The 14565-nt window shown below is 52.7% G+C and overlaps 1 protein-coding gene across 1 annotated transcript in view; it reads left to right on the top strand.

Moving 5' to 3' along the window:
* Window positions 1–1773: 1773 nt before the first annotated feature.
* The window catches only part of LOC308620849 (uncharacterized protein), a gene marked incomplete at its 5' end in the record, with an annotated part of 35184 nt that continues 22392 nt past the window's right edge, over window positions 1774–14565 (top strand). The window contains one exon of the mRNA XM_081240741.1: window positions 1774–2109. Coding sequence (XP_081096867.1) covers window positions 1774–2109 — 336 coding nt within the window. The remainder of the gene's footprint in view (window positions 2110–14565) is intronic.

The following is a 14565-nucleotide window of genomic DNA, read 5'->3' as shown; positions in this document are numbered from 1 at the left end:
CCACGCAAGGAAGAGTAGCCTCCGCCTGCCACAACTAGAGGAAGCCTGCGCACAGCAACAAAGACCCAACGCAGCCAAAAATAAATAAATAAAATGAATAAATTTATTAAAAAAAATAAAGAAAGTGGGGGCTTAGACCGCAGTCTCATGAGGAAAGGGCTGGAAGCACATACATCAGATCACTCACAGGCCTGGCTGTCAGGTGAGACTGGGCGTTCTGTTTTGTTTGGCTTGTTTGTACTTCCTGTACTTTATGCGAGAAACAGTTGATTATATAATTAAAATAATATTCAGAGGAAAAAACAGAACCATAGGGACTGCAAGTTGTCTTTAAAGGGAAGCAGTTTTCAGAAGAGGAGCCCATCCATTGAGCATGAGGGTGGAAGGGGGCGTGGGTGTTCCCCTGGGTCTGAGACTCAGACAGGGGAGCCCTGGCTGCCCCAGGGGCCCAGGGGGTGACAGCCCGGAGCCCTCAGGGACAGACACAGGTGACATTTTCGGCCTGGACGTGCCCTACTATTTCCTGTGCCCCACCAAGAGGCACCAGGCAGGGGAAGTCGCTGCCCTGGAGAGTATTGTCCACTCACGGGCAGTAGCACTTCTCTCATTGGCTCTTCTCAGCTCCGAGTCTTCAGACCGTCAGCTCAGAGAGGACCCTGGGCCTTCAGGACTCAAGCCAGCCCCCCACCCCCTCCCCAGACTCCCCCTGCCCAAACCACCTAGGCTTCTGTCCCCCCAGCAGCCCCACTAGACTCAGCCACGCCACCACACCAGCCTTTGCTGAGGCAGCCCTTTGAGGAAAGCTGGGCTTAGTGGGTCCACAGCCCTGGCCCTGCCAGTGTCATTAATCCCCAAAAGAAAGTCAAACATTAGCCTGGGAAACAGCTTATGCCTGCCTTATATAAGCTCCCCTGGGGAAGGCACAAACACAGCTTGTTGGAGCTGAGCCGCCAAACTACAGCAGCTGCCGGACCCTGGGACAGAGCAAGGATTTCAGCCGTATCGACCACCGACCCCACGGGAGGAGGAGCCAGGCCCAGCTACCAGGTGAGGAGGGACCCCTGGGAAGCCCCCAAGGCCGGGCCTTGCTTCCTCACTGCAACTGACCAAGCCCCTTATGCCCTCTGGGATCTGCTTGGCCCCTTTCTGCTGCCCTGCTATGGTGCACCCTGCCCCAGGGGACAGCCAAAACCAGGAGGCGCTGGGCTTGGGGAGACCTTCCCAGCAGGCAACCTGAGCTCTGCCAGTCCCGTGTGTCTGCTCGAGGCAACCAGGGACCTCCCCCACTTACTCCTGACATCCATCCTGTGGGGACAACGTCCAAGACGGGGCCCCTTGGTCCCAGCGGCCTGGCCTGCACTGCCCCATGCCTGCAGCGCGTGTGACCAGCCAGGCTGAACACATACTCGCACCCACAAGTCCCCACACGCACACAGCGACACACCCGCGCTCACACAGCTGTGCCCTGACACTCCAGCCTAAGTGTGCACATCCCAGCAGACACTGCTGTGAGCACACACCACACCTGTGACCCCACGTCTGTACGCGCAGTTGGGTACATCCTCATCCACACGCAAATCTGTGGGTATGCACAGCTGAGCCCCACATCCTCACACACTTATACATACACAGGCTTACACATACACCTGGGCACACCCTCCCCCTTGTGCTTCCACAACTGTCCACCTGCCCCGCCGCACCCCCATGCACACATCCCTCTCCCCGGCCTGGTGCCCCACCCACCCGTAGCTCTGGCTCATCTCGTCCGGTGCCATGACCTTCGCCGAGCTCGTGGACCGCGTGGCCAGCAAAGGGCCTTTCCAGTTCCTGCACACAGTCCTGCTCGGCCTCCCGATCCTCAGCATGGCCAACCACAACCTGCTGCAGATCTTCACAGCGGCCACCCCCGCCCACCACTGTCGCCCACCACCCAACGCCTCTGCAGGGCCCTGGGTGCTCCCCACGGGCCTGGATGACAAGCCTGAGCGGTGCCTCCGTTTTGTATATCCACCCAACGCCAGCCTGCCCAATGACACCCAGGGGGCCACCGAGCCCTGCCTGGATGGCTGGACCTACGACGTCAGCACCAGGGACTCCATTGTGACTGAGGTATGCCCAGAGGCCAGCCCTCTCCCTCCGATTACAGCAGGAACCCCACACTCATGGACAGGGGAGCAGGCTGGGGCCCAGTCTCCCTAAGGACCCAGGGACAGGCACTGGGCAGGCAGAGAGGAAGGAGCCGGGTGCAGAGACACACCAACCAAAAGGTCCCGTCTCTTCACGTTCAGAGTGCAAACGGCCCTTTCTATGCCAGGCGCAGTGCCAAACTCTGGGGATACAAAAATGCACTGTCCCTGTTCCCACGGGGTCCACCGCCCAGCAGGGGTAACACAAATTAATGAGAGGACCACACAAAGAAATGTCAAATTACAACTTCAAAGTACTTAAAGTTGTGACCTTAGACTACAACCTACCCCTGGACTGCGGGCAGGGGCCAGGGGAAGAAGCTTCCTTTAAAAAGTGACCCTGGGCAGAGATAAGGGAGTCCAGCAAGCGTTAGCCAGGCAATGGGGGAAAGGAGGAAAATTCCATCTTGTGCAAAGGTCTCAAGGTGGGACAGTGTGTGGAGGAGGGGGTGGACAGAGGTGAGGGTTGGGACATGCCTGAGCAGACCCAGAAAACATCTCATCCGCTCCTGCAGTCACTTATGTGTGCATCTCCCATTCATTCACACCCTCATTTATTCACTGATTCTTTTACCCACCATCTCCAGGAGTTACAGAGGTAAATCAGGCTCTCGAATGACCTGGAGACCATGGTCAGATGAAGAGAGCGAAAAGGGAATTGGCATTTATTGAGGATCCACAAATGGCCAGGCACATCTTGGTGTCTGGCAGACATTGTCTCCCATACTTTGATTCCCACAATGATATTCTGTTGAAGGTGATTTTATCTCCTTTTTCATTCAAAAAAATAAATAAAAAGAAGAAACTAAGACTCAGTGGAAGGAAGTGAAGGTCCAGTGCCACACAGCTGGTCAGTTTCGGAGCTGGAATTTAAAGCAAAAGTCCATACTAGGCACAGGGGGACAAGCATTCATGGCAGTACAAAAGAGTGGGGGGACCACGGGATTCTAGGGAGGCTTCCTGGAGGGGGTGACATCTGAGCAGTGAGCAGAGGCCAACGTTTTCATTCTCCCTTCGGGGACCATGAGCCCCTCAAGGGCAGGATCTTGCTTTTGCCGCATTAGAAGGGATGCATTTCAAAGTCTTTACCTGGTGCCAGTCCTGTGCTGGGCACACTATGAGCGTGGGCTCCTGGAATCCCTGGAGATGGTATCTCAGTGAGGGAAGTATTGTTAGTACCTTCAGATGAGGAAACCGAGGCTCAGCCTGGTTCAGTGACTTTCTCAGGATTACATATGATTCGGACCTGGCAGAGAAATGATTTGAATCCAGGACTATCTATGTTCAGAATCTATGATTGCTGTTCATTTGTCTAGTGAATATTTATTTCTGTATAAAGCTCTGACCACGCGCAAGGCACTGTTCTAAGTGCTTTATAAATATTAACTAACCCTTTTAACCTTCCTGACACCATTATAAGATAGTATGATAAGCCCATTGTTGTGATGGGGAAACTGAAGCACAGAGAGGATGAGGAGCCTGTGCAAGGTCTCGCCACTAATAAGAGGCAGATGCAGGACCTGAACACAGGCACCGGCCCCAGAGCCACGCTCCTAACCATCACATCTGCTGACTCTCATAGTCCTGGATACTCCATCCCTGTCCTATGCACTATTTCTCCCCAGCACCCAGCCCAGGGCCTGAAATACATCCAGCATCCAACAATTTTTTTTTTTTTTTTTTTTTTTGAGGTACGCAGGCCTCTCACTGTCACGGCCTCTCCCATTGTGGAGCACAGGCTCCGGACGCGCAAGCTCAGAGGCCATGGCTCACAGGCCCAACCGTTCCACGGCATGTGGGATCCTCCCGGACCGGGGCACGAACCCGTGTCCCCTGCATCGGCAGGCGGACTCTCAACCACTGTGCCACCAGGGAAACCCCAACATTTATTGACAGCTACACTCATAATACTGAGGACACAGAGTCAAAGAACTCATGAGCCCTGCCTGTCCTCCAGGTGCTCACCTGTAGTGAGGAAACTCACCAGCAGCGTGGTGGGGTATGCAGGCTTCCCAGGGTAGGGGTTTTCAGCTGCTTTGCTATATCCCCAGCAGCTGGAACAGTGCCTGGCACAGAGGAGGCGCACTGTGAAATAAATATTTGTGTAATGAATGGATACGAGCTTTATGAACTCAGGGTGCTCTGGGAGCCCAGAGGAGGGGCATGGAATCTGCCTGGAGGGGGAACCCAGGGGGGCTCACTGGAGTCAGCAAAGCCTGAGCTGAGTGTGAAGGAGGGGTCAGGGTTAGGGAGGGGGCTGATGCGGGCAAGTGCACCCCAGGCGAAAGGAACGGTGTGCCTGGAGTCACATGCACAGTCACAGGAGCATAAAGAGAGCAAAGCAGTAAGGACTGCAAGAGACTGAGGAAGGCTGGAGAGGCGGGCAGCGGGCTGCGGAGGCCAGGGGCATAGGGAGCAGGAGGGCCTGGAGTGGATGCCGGGGCAAAGGACTGGCCTCTGTCTCGAAGATGACAGGGAGCCATTGTATGGTGTTATGCAGGAGTGTGGCGTACTCAGATCACCTTCTATGGGTCTGCACTCTGACTGTGATCTCGGGTAGCCTCAGCCTACAGCAGCGGCTTGAAGCAGGATTTCGATTCCCAGCCAGAGATTGAAGTCAGGCCACAGCAGTGAGAGCGCTGAATCCTGGCCACTAGACCAGTGGCCAGTGACAAGGTCCTGGCCCTTCGGCTTTGTAGAAATGAATTCCCACAAAGACAGAAAGTAGTGAAACAAGTAAAATATTTATTAGGAGGTAAAAGGGTACATGCGGATAGACACATGGGCAGACTCAGAGAGTTGCACTCTGTGATAGTTTGAATCACTTATATGGGGCATTTCTTCCGGGTTTCCTCTGGCCAATCATCTCGCTCTGCCTGGTTCTGAGGCCGTAATTTTGTTTATCTCAGAGTCCTCCCATGTGTGCGCGTGCATCTCTTAGCCAAGATGGATTCTAGCCAAGAGGCCTGTGGGTAGGTTGATGTCACTTACTATGGAGTGGCACCCCCTCCGTTGTTGACCTTCAAGGAGCCTTTCTGAGCACGTATAGTTGGGAAGGTCTCCTTGACTTCAAGAATGAGGCATATGCAGTCTTTTTTTTTTTTTTTTGCGGTACGCGGGCCTCTCACTGTTGTGGCCTCTCCCGTTGCGGAGCACAGGCTCCGGACGCGCAGGCTCAGCAGCCATGGCTCACGGGCCCAGCTGCTCCGCGGCATGTGGGATCTTCCCGGACCGGGGCACAAACCCGCGTCCCCTGCATCGGCAGGTGGACTCTCAACCACTGCGCCACCAGGGAAGCCCGGCATATGCAGTCTTTTATCTCTTATCTGGACAGGGCTCAGCTCTCCTCCCTCCTGCTACTTTGGAGTATATGTCCACAGGGGACAAACTCCGGCTGCTCAGCCTGGGGCCCATCTATCTCCTGCCTCAACTGCAGGGAGGAGGGTAGCTTGTGGAGCATTTTGGTCCAGCAGCTGGGAGACCGGTTAGCAGGTTGCTACAGGGACCCAGGACCAAGATGACAGACGGCAGGGGCAGTCGGAATAAATACCAGAGAGGTTGGGGAGTGAGAATCTCTGGGACTCGGGAACCAAATGGATGTAGGGGCGAGGAACAGGGTGGGGGGTGGGGGGCGTGGAAATGCCCCAATATCTGTAAATAAGTTTCCAGATGTGTGGGCAACTTGCTGTACATCTGGTCCCTGGAAGACAGAGAGAAGGAGTAAAGCCACCATCCATGTCCTCCAGAATACAGAACCTAGACGAGGAAACAAAAATCCTACAGGGAGCAATGAAATAACAACCATCGCTACCCCTCACCGCGTGCTAACCCCTTGCCAGGCGGCTCTAATCAGTTTGCTCGTATGAACTCATTTAATCCTCACAACAACTCTCTGAGAACGTTAGTACCTATATTATGTCAATTTTGCAGATGAGGAAACCAAGGTACAGGTTACTGGCCCAAGGCACCACATCTTATAAATGGTGGAGCTGGGAGCCAAACCCAGGCAGCAGGGCTCCAGAGCCACCTGCCCCCACTTCCCCACCCCCATGCTCCTGGGGACTGCATCCCTCGACCACTGCACCCTGGGCTAGGTTCTAGGAAGCGCTCAGTTAATGCTGGATGAAGGCCATATGCCCTCAGAGCCCGGCAGGAGGGACTCAGACAGTGCTGACTGCTGGGAAGTGTCTTCCCCTCCAGGGTGCGCCTTGAGCTACAGGGAGCCTGGCCAAGAGCAGAGCTTGCAGGTCTTTTTTTTTTTTTGGCTGCGTTGGGTCTTTATTGCTGCATGTAGGCTTTCTCTAGTTGCCGCGAGCAGAGGCTACTCTTCGTTGCGGTGTGCGGACTTCTCATTGCAGTGGCTTCTCTCGTTGCGGAGCACAGGCTCTAGGTGCATGGGATTCAGTACTTGTGGCACATGGGCTCAGTAGTTGTGGCTCGCAGGCTCTGGAGTGCAGGCTCAGTAGTTGTGGCGCACGGACTTAGTTGCTCCGTGGCATGTGGGATCTTCCCGAACCAAGGCTCGAACCCGTGTCCCCTGCATTGGCAGGTGGATTCTTAACCACTGCACCACCAGGGAAGCCCAGCTTGCAGTTCTTGTACCCCGTCAAGCATCAGCTCACATCTGTGCCAGCTGAGCACCCAGTCACCATTCCAGCAGTTAGGGCCATGTGAATCTGCATCCCAAATGCACAGGGTTTCACCAGGCCTCGGGGTCTGCCCCCTTCTCCAGGTCGGGTCCTGGTCAGGCCCAGGCTCCCTGAGGACTCTCAGCCATGAGAACCCCTGATCAGGGTCCTCACCCAGTCAGGGAAATGTCAGTGGCCAGACCCAGCCAGGTGCTCTTAGCAGCACAACAAGGTCAAAACCCCTTTGACTTTTCTGCTTGTGGTTCAAGCCGTGGCAAATCTATGCTCCATCACTTGGGGTGGGGTGGGGTTCCGGTCCCTCACGGGGTGGAGATAAGACAGTGGCTGGCTCACCTAGGGGTGTGTCTCTGGTGTGGAGGCAGGGACCTGGGTGTGCCAGCCCTGGGGGGAAGGGTGGTAATCAGGAAGACAGCACCTGGCAACCAACTCAGCCCAGGTGACCCTGGTTAGTAGGCAGGGAGCCGTCTCCCAGGTGGACAGTGTGGCGCCATGAGCCAGGGCCAAGCAGCAGAGTTCACACTCTGACTCTGCCGTTTACTGGGGATGTTACAACTCCAGAAGTCTCAGTTTCCTCATCTGTAAAATGGGGTAAGAGAACAAGTGTGACCACTAAAAGAGATAATGCAAAGCCAGCATTAGCACAGGGCCTGGCACCTACAAGGTGTTCAGCTAATGTTTGCTGCCACTGTTGCTGTTGTGGTGGTCATGACTAATGGAGATGTCCTGAGGAGTAGGGGGTTAGTCCCCCCAGAAGAGTAGGGGGACTCCTGGTAAAAGGAGAATCAGCTGTCCCAGCTCTTCCCAGCTCACCCAGGCTGCAGGGCTATTTCTCACTCCACTCCCCAACCCAGCACAGGCCAGCACACAGGGCCCAGCTCCACCCCACCCCACAGCCGGGGACCAGGTGAGTCATCTCCCTCCCCACCTCAGTCCCCTCATCTGTAGAATGGGATAATAAGGACCTTCCCCGCAGAAGAGGCGAGGGTGGGAGGACTGCGCTGGGTCCAGCCAGGAGCGCAGGGAGTTTCCCTCCCCCTTCTGATCCCATAAGCTTTGCTGGCAGAGGTGACCACACATTCCTTTCTCTGGGTTCAGCAGAGACAAGGTAGGAATTTTTCAGAAGGAGCTTTACCAGGACGTTAAGAGGAAACAAAGGCCTTTCTTTTAAGTCTGGAAAGTGTGAGGAGTGAGGACTGTGGACTCTGGATTCCCTGGAGAGGAGCCCACAGCTTCCACACCACAGAACACAGCCCTGTGGGTGCCCAGCTCAGTCTGGGGCTCCGGAAACCCAACCCTGCAGCCCTCGAAGGCCCGGGCCTGGCCTTGGATGAGCAGGCCCTCCCCTCTGAGGCCCCTGTGAGTCCTCTCTGGACCTTGAGCCTTCCCGTTCTGTCTCCAGGGCCACAGAAATCCTGTCTCCCCACACAGGTCCCTGGAGGCCCCAAGTCAGCCGCTGGAGAAGCAGAGATCCCACTCAGTGGTCCTCCCAGAAGTGGGTCTCCACCCTGGAAGCTTCCCCTGCCGAGTGTCTGGTCTTCCTCCACGCTCACCCCCAAATCCCCAGGCTGCCCACCTCCCAGACCATCTGTCCACCTCTTGTCTCCAGCTGAGCTCTTGCGTCACCCCTACTTGCTCACCCTGGCCCCTGCCCTGGGCGCCCCTCCTATCATCTCCCCTTTCCTAGCCTCCAATCTGACTCCTGCATAATGACCAGGGGGCCCCAGCTCAGCCACGTGTCTGGGCCAGCCTGACCCCCACCGTTGCAGCCCTCACCTAGGAAGCTGTAATCCCAGGCAGGAGGAGCCCGGGGCCATCCCCTGGGTTCTCTAGGGTCAGGGTGAACATCTACCGTGTGCAGGGCCCTGGGCTGGTGCTTTGCATTCCTTCTTTCACGATCCTGCGAATCTTCTCTTATGGCCACTGTGAATATTGCCCCTTTTTACAGAGGACTACACTGGGTTCAGATCCAGAAGGTGGCTCTCTCAGCCATGATGGTGAAATCAAGTTTTTGTAGGAAGAGGGATGGGGGTCCTGACTCCAGAATCCATGCCCTTCTACTGCATCACATGTCCCTGTGAGCACAGGCCTTACAATGACATGTGACAATAATAATAAAACAGCTGTCACATAGGGTGCCGACTGTCTGCCAGGTATAGTGCTGAGTGCTCTTCATTCCTTATTTTATTTACAATCCTGAGAAGCAGGTATTAGTATTACCCCCATTCTACAGATAAAGAGACTGAGCCACAGAGAGGTTAAGTAACTGGCCCAGGAACTCACAGCTACTAAGTGGCAGAGCTAGAGATTCATGACCTTTTGAGTCTTCCCAGGTACCTGGCTCTCTGGCCGTTGTGCCCCAGCCTTGGTTCCATCAGAGGTCCAAGAGTAGACAGAGCCATAGCAATTGTCCCCAAGTTCTAAACTGGATCTAAAAGGCCCCAAGGGCTTCCTTGGTGACGCAGTAGTTGAGAGTCTGCCTGCCGATGCGGGGGACACAGGTTTGAGCCCTGGTCTGGGAGGATCCCACATGCCGCGGAGCAACTGGGCCCGTGAGCCACAGTTACTGAGCCTGCGCGTCTGGAGCCTGTGCTCTGCAACAAGAGGGGCCGCGACAATGAGAGGTCCGCGCACCGCGATGAAGAGTGGCCCCTAATTGCCGCAACTAGAGAAAGCCCTCGCACAGAAACGAAGACCCAACACAGCCATAAATAAATAAATAAATAAATAAAATAATTTTAAATATAAAATAAAAGGCCCCAAATCTAGGGAAGTTTGTTTCCCTTGTCCTTGCTCTGGAGGGAGTATAGACCATGTGTGGGGTCCCCTGGCAGAGTTAACCTACACACACACACACACACACACACACACGGAGCAGGGTCCCCATCCTTGATCACACATGGCTTGCCCTGACCGTTTACGTCAGGCCTTCTTCTTTGCCCTCTGAGGGGCCTCCTGGCCTATGATTTTGCTGCTGCTCCAGCTCCTGAGCCTGTCCCTCACCCTTTGGGCCTGACATCAGATCAGCCCACTTGGTTCTGGCCTTGGCTGCCTCCTTGACCATGACTCCAGCCCATCCTGTGCTTGTGTCTTATAGTGGCACATGGCTACAGCTCCCATGGACTGAGCCTTCCCTCCTGCGGCTCAGGACTCAGAGCAAAGCACACATCAGGGAGCCATGGTCAAGAGCACTAGTTGGGGTTCCAGAAGACCTGAGTTTGAGTCTCTGCCTTGAAATGAACCAAGCTGTGCTTGGGCAAATTATTTACCCTCTGAGCCTCAGGTTCTTGGTCTGTAAAATGGAGATAATAATAGTACCCACTTCACAGGATTATTATGGCATCATTTGCAAAGCTTGCTCCGGAGCAGAGTAAGCCCTCTCTTTCTCCCCCACCATCTTCCTGGTATATCATCACTCAGGAAGACATGGCAGTGGGCTTCCTGTTCTCCCCTTCCTGAATCCAGCTCCCTAAGGAGTAAACATTCCAAGAAAGGAAAAAGAAGGCCAAGAGGGCTTCCCTGGTGGCGCAGTGGTTGAGAGTCCGCCTGCCGATGCAGGGGACACGGGTTCGTGCCCTGGTCTGGGAAGATCCCACATGCCGCGGAGCGGCTGGGCCCGTGAGCCATGGCCGCTGAGCCTGCGCGTCCGGAGCCTGTGCTCCGCAACGGGAGAGGCCACAACAGTGAGAGGCCCGCGTACCGCAAAAAAAAAAAAAAAAAAAAAAAAAAAGAAGGCCAAGAACGTTGGATAGGATATTGGGAGCAAGAACTCTATGTGGAGCTGCCAAAAGCTGGTAGACAAGAGGTCAGCCCAGACCATGCCATGGGCTAAATAGAAGTTGACTGACCTGTTCCCTCCAGTCAGCTGGTTACCTCTTCCTCTCTGGGCCTCATCAGTAAAATATGTATGGCAACGCCATTAATGATTCATTGGACAAACATTTAACATTTACTGTGCACCAACTATTCTGCTAGCTGCTCGCGATAAAGAATCAAATGAGATGTCTCCGCCCTCGGTCCGGTTATACAGGAGAGATAGACAAGCAAATAGGCAGGTAGCATGCTATGTAATCTGTGTCCTCTTAGAGGTAAGAACAGGATGCCGAGTGTGGAAGGAGAAATGAGGAATGACACTGGGAGTCTGGATGTGCTTCTCAGCCATTTATCCATTTCACGAATATTTACTGACTACCTGCTTGTGCCAGGCAGCCAGAAAAGATGCTTCTGGCACTCAGCGTAAGTGATCTTGACATGTCTTTTGAAGGACTGACAACCTTGCTAGCGTAGGGAAAGATATCAAGTACAAAAGCAAAGAGGAACACAATAGCTGAAGCTTTTGTAGGATCACTAGTGTAACTGATTACAACCATGGACCCCACGTGGCCAGGCCTATGCATGGAGTCAGAGTCAAAGGAAACATAAATCACTCTCTCAACACCTTGAAGAACGGAGACTTCAGCTACAGGTTTTCTTAACACAGAAAGCATGCCAAAAATGCCTCAAAATATCTTCCCTTCCCCTCCAAAATTCCAGGATGCCTTTAAAAATCTCTCCAGTTCTCTCTATATCTGGTCCCATGCTCTTTGCCACGCTCTTGTGTTACCAGTCCCCTTCCTAGGTCATTCGGGGACCGAGACACACAGCAGCTCCGCCATCTTCAACACGTGGCTTCCAGAGTTGCTCTAGTTATCACCATTCCTAACCAACAGGAAGGGAGAAAGCACGCAAGTCCAAGCCAGGGATTCCCTCTTACTCAAATGAAGTGGAAGCAGCATCCATTTCTTCCACTCGCACGTCATTGTCAAGAATTACACGGCCCCGGGCTTCCCTGGTGGCGCAGTGGTTGAGAGTCTGCCTGCCGATGCGGGGGACGCGGGTTCGTGCCCCGGTCCGGGAGGATCCCACATGCCGTGGAGCGGCTGGGCCCGTGAGCCATGGCCGCTGGGCCTGTGCGTCCGGAGCCTGTGCTCCGCAGCGGGAGAGGCCACAACAGTGAGAGGCCCGCGTACAGCAAAAAAAAAAAAAAGAATTACACGGCCCCATCTCCCTCCTGGATGGCCTGTCCCTTTACACCGCATGCTACACAGTACAGGAAGTCTCTCTAGACACCCACTGGCCTACTCCTTTCACACCACCTCACTTCCTCCTGTACTCTTTTCCCTCCCCATCCCCACACATGTACCATGCAGGCTCCCTTTCCAGCCAGAAGAGCCCTGGCTTTGCTGGCCACTCTGGGCCACTGTGAGCAAGCTGGAGGACCTGGAGGCTTCCCCCTTGCCCAATCCCCCTTGCTTCCCGGGGCGAAAGCAGAAAGAGCCCCCTGGGACGTGTGGTTCTTTCCCCCCCGCACTGTTTTGCTTCCAAAACATTCTCATAAGGCATTTCCAGTGAATGAGATTCTTCACTTCATTACACAAGTAATTCAGGACAACTGGACAAAGGGTGCGTGCTGGGGATTAGCAGGAGATTAGGCCAGACAGGTGGGCAGGGGCCAGAGCCTGAGGGCTTTATAAATCTGTGTTAACAGAGCTTTCTCTTTACCCAGAGGGCAAGAGGAAGCCAGGGGGTGCCTTAGGCAAGGCAGCAAGCTGATGTGAGAGGTGCTTCAGAAAAGCCACTCAGGTTATCAGGGAAAGGATGGATACGAAGGACTGAGGTCGAAGGTTGGGAGACCTGTCAGAAGATTGTTGCGATAATCCTCTCTGGGCTCAATTTCCTCAACTGTAAAATGAGGATGACAACAGCTCTACGTCATAGGTTGCTATGACGACTGAAAAAATTAAGGCATGGAAAGTGCTTACTTAGAACAGTGTCTGGTGCAGGGTAAGCCCTCAATATATATTGGCTGTTATTCTTTTTTTTTAATTTAGTTTATTGAAGTATAGCAGATTTACAATGTTGTGTTAATTTCTGCTGTACAGCAAAGTGACTCAGTTACCCATATATACACTCTTTTCATATTTTTTTCCATTATGGCTTCTCACAGGATATTGAATATAGTTCCCTGTGCTATACAGTAGGACCTTGTTTTTTTATCCATGCTATATATACTAGCTTGCATCTGCTAATCCCAAACTCTCAATCCATCCCTCCCCTGCTCCCCTCCCGCTTGGCAACCACAAGTCTGTTCTCTATGTCTGTGAGTCTGTTTCTGTTTCATAGATAAGTTCATTTGTGTCATCACATGTAAGTGATATCATATGATATTTTGTCTTTCTCTTTCTGACTTACTTCACTTAGTATGATAATCTCTAGGTCCATCCATGTTGCGGCAAATGGCATTATTTCATTCTTTTTTATGGCTGAATAGTATTCCACTGTATATATGTACCACATCTTCTTTATCCATTCATCTGTCAATGGACATTTAGGTTGTTTCCATGTCTTGGCTATTGTGAACCATGCTGCTATAAACATAGGGCTGCATGTATCTTTTTTAATTATAGTTTTGTCCAGATATATGCCCAGGAATGGGATTATTGGATCATATGGCAACTCTATTTTTAGTTTTTTGAGGACCCTTCATACTGTTTTCCATAGTGACTGCACAAATTCACATTCCCACCAACAGTGTAGGAGGGTTCCCATTTCTCCACACCCTTTCCAGCATTTGTTATTTGTGGACTTTTTAATGATGGCCATTCTGACCGATGTGGGGTGATACCTCATAGTTTTGGTTTGCATTTCTCTAATAATTTGCAACATTGAGCATCTTTTCATATGCCTGTTGGCCATCCATATTTCTTCTTTGGAGAAATGTCTCTTTAGGTCTCTCCCCATTTTTCGATTGAGTTGTTTGTTTTTTGTTTTTGAGTTGCATGAGCTGTTTGTAAATTTTGGAAATTAAGCCCTCATCGGTCTCATCATTTGCAAATATTTTCTCCCAGTTCATAGGTTGTCTTTTCATTTTGTTTGTGGTTTTCATTAGGTCCCATTGCTTTTATTTCTACTGAATATTGGCTGTTATTCTTAATCCAAGCATAAGAGGATGAGGCCTGCACTAAGATAGCAGTAGTGGAAATAGAAGAATCCAGATTCAAGAAATATTAAAGGACTTCCCTAGTGGTCCAGTGGTTAAGACTCCATGCTTCCACTGCAGGGGCATGGGTTCGATCCCTGGTTGGGGAAGTAAGATCCCACATGCCGCTAGCAGCGGCCAGAGAAAAAAGAAAGAAAGAAGTATTTAAAAAGTTAGAAACTGGAGGATGAAGTGGTTGTAACATGGGAGAGGAAGGAGTCCAAAAAGGGCTGCCAGTCACTGTGATTCAGACCTTACAGGGAGGGGGTGGCAAGTCTCGCTGACTCTGAGATGCCCAAAAGACACCCTCCAGGTGGAGATTTCAAGTAGGCTGCTGAATCGATGGGTCTCAAGGCCAGAAGAAAGGTTGGGCTAAAGAGAGGGATTTGGAGTCTTCACCATAAAATAGTCATTGAAGCCATAGGAGCAGGTGGCATTTCCTGGGGAAAGTGAATAAAAAGAGAAAGATCCAAGAAGAGGCCTGGGCAACTTTTAAGGGATAGAGAGAAAGAAGACCACAGAGGGAGGGAAAGGAGGAAGACCGGAGGAGGGAGAGGTCAGCGGGGTCATGGGCTGCTGAAGGGAAGTCAGGTCAGGAAACAGAAGGTTCCATTGGGTTTGGGGAGCAGAGTTTCAGTGGAGTGGTGGGGGCAGACTCGGGAAATGAGTGGGACATGAGGACAGGGTGACAGCCAGGATGGTTCCTTGTTCAAGA

Source organism: Mesoplodon bidens (assembly GCF_964165515.1).
Source record: "Mesoplodon bidens genome assembly, chromosome: 7".
Classification (NCBI taxonomy): domain Eukaryota; kingdom Metazoa; phylum Chordata; class Mammalia; order Artiodactyla; family Ziphiidae; genus Mesoplodon; species Mesoplodon bidens.
The sequence above is the reverse complement of the archived record's forward strand: the minus strand, read 5'-3'. Positions and strand labels throughout refer to the sequence as shown.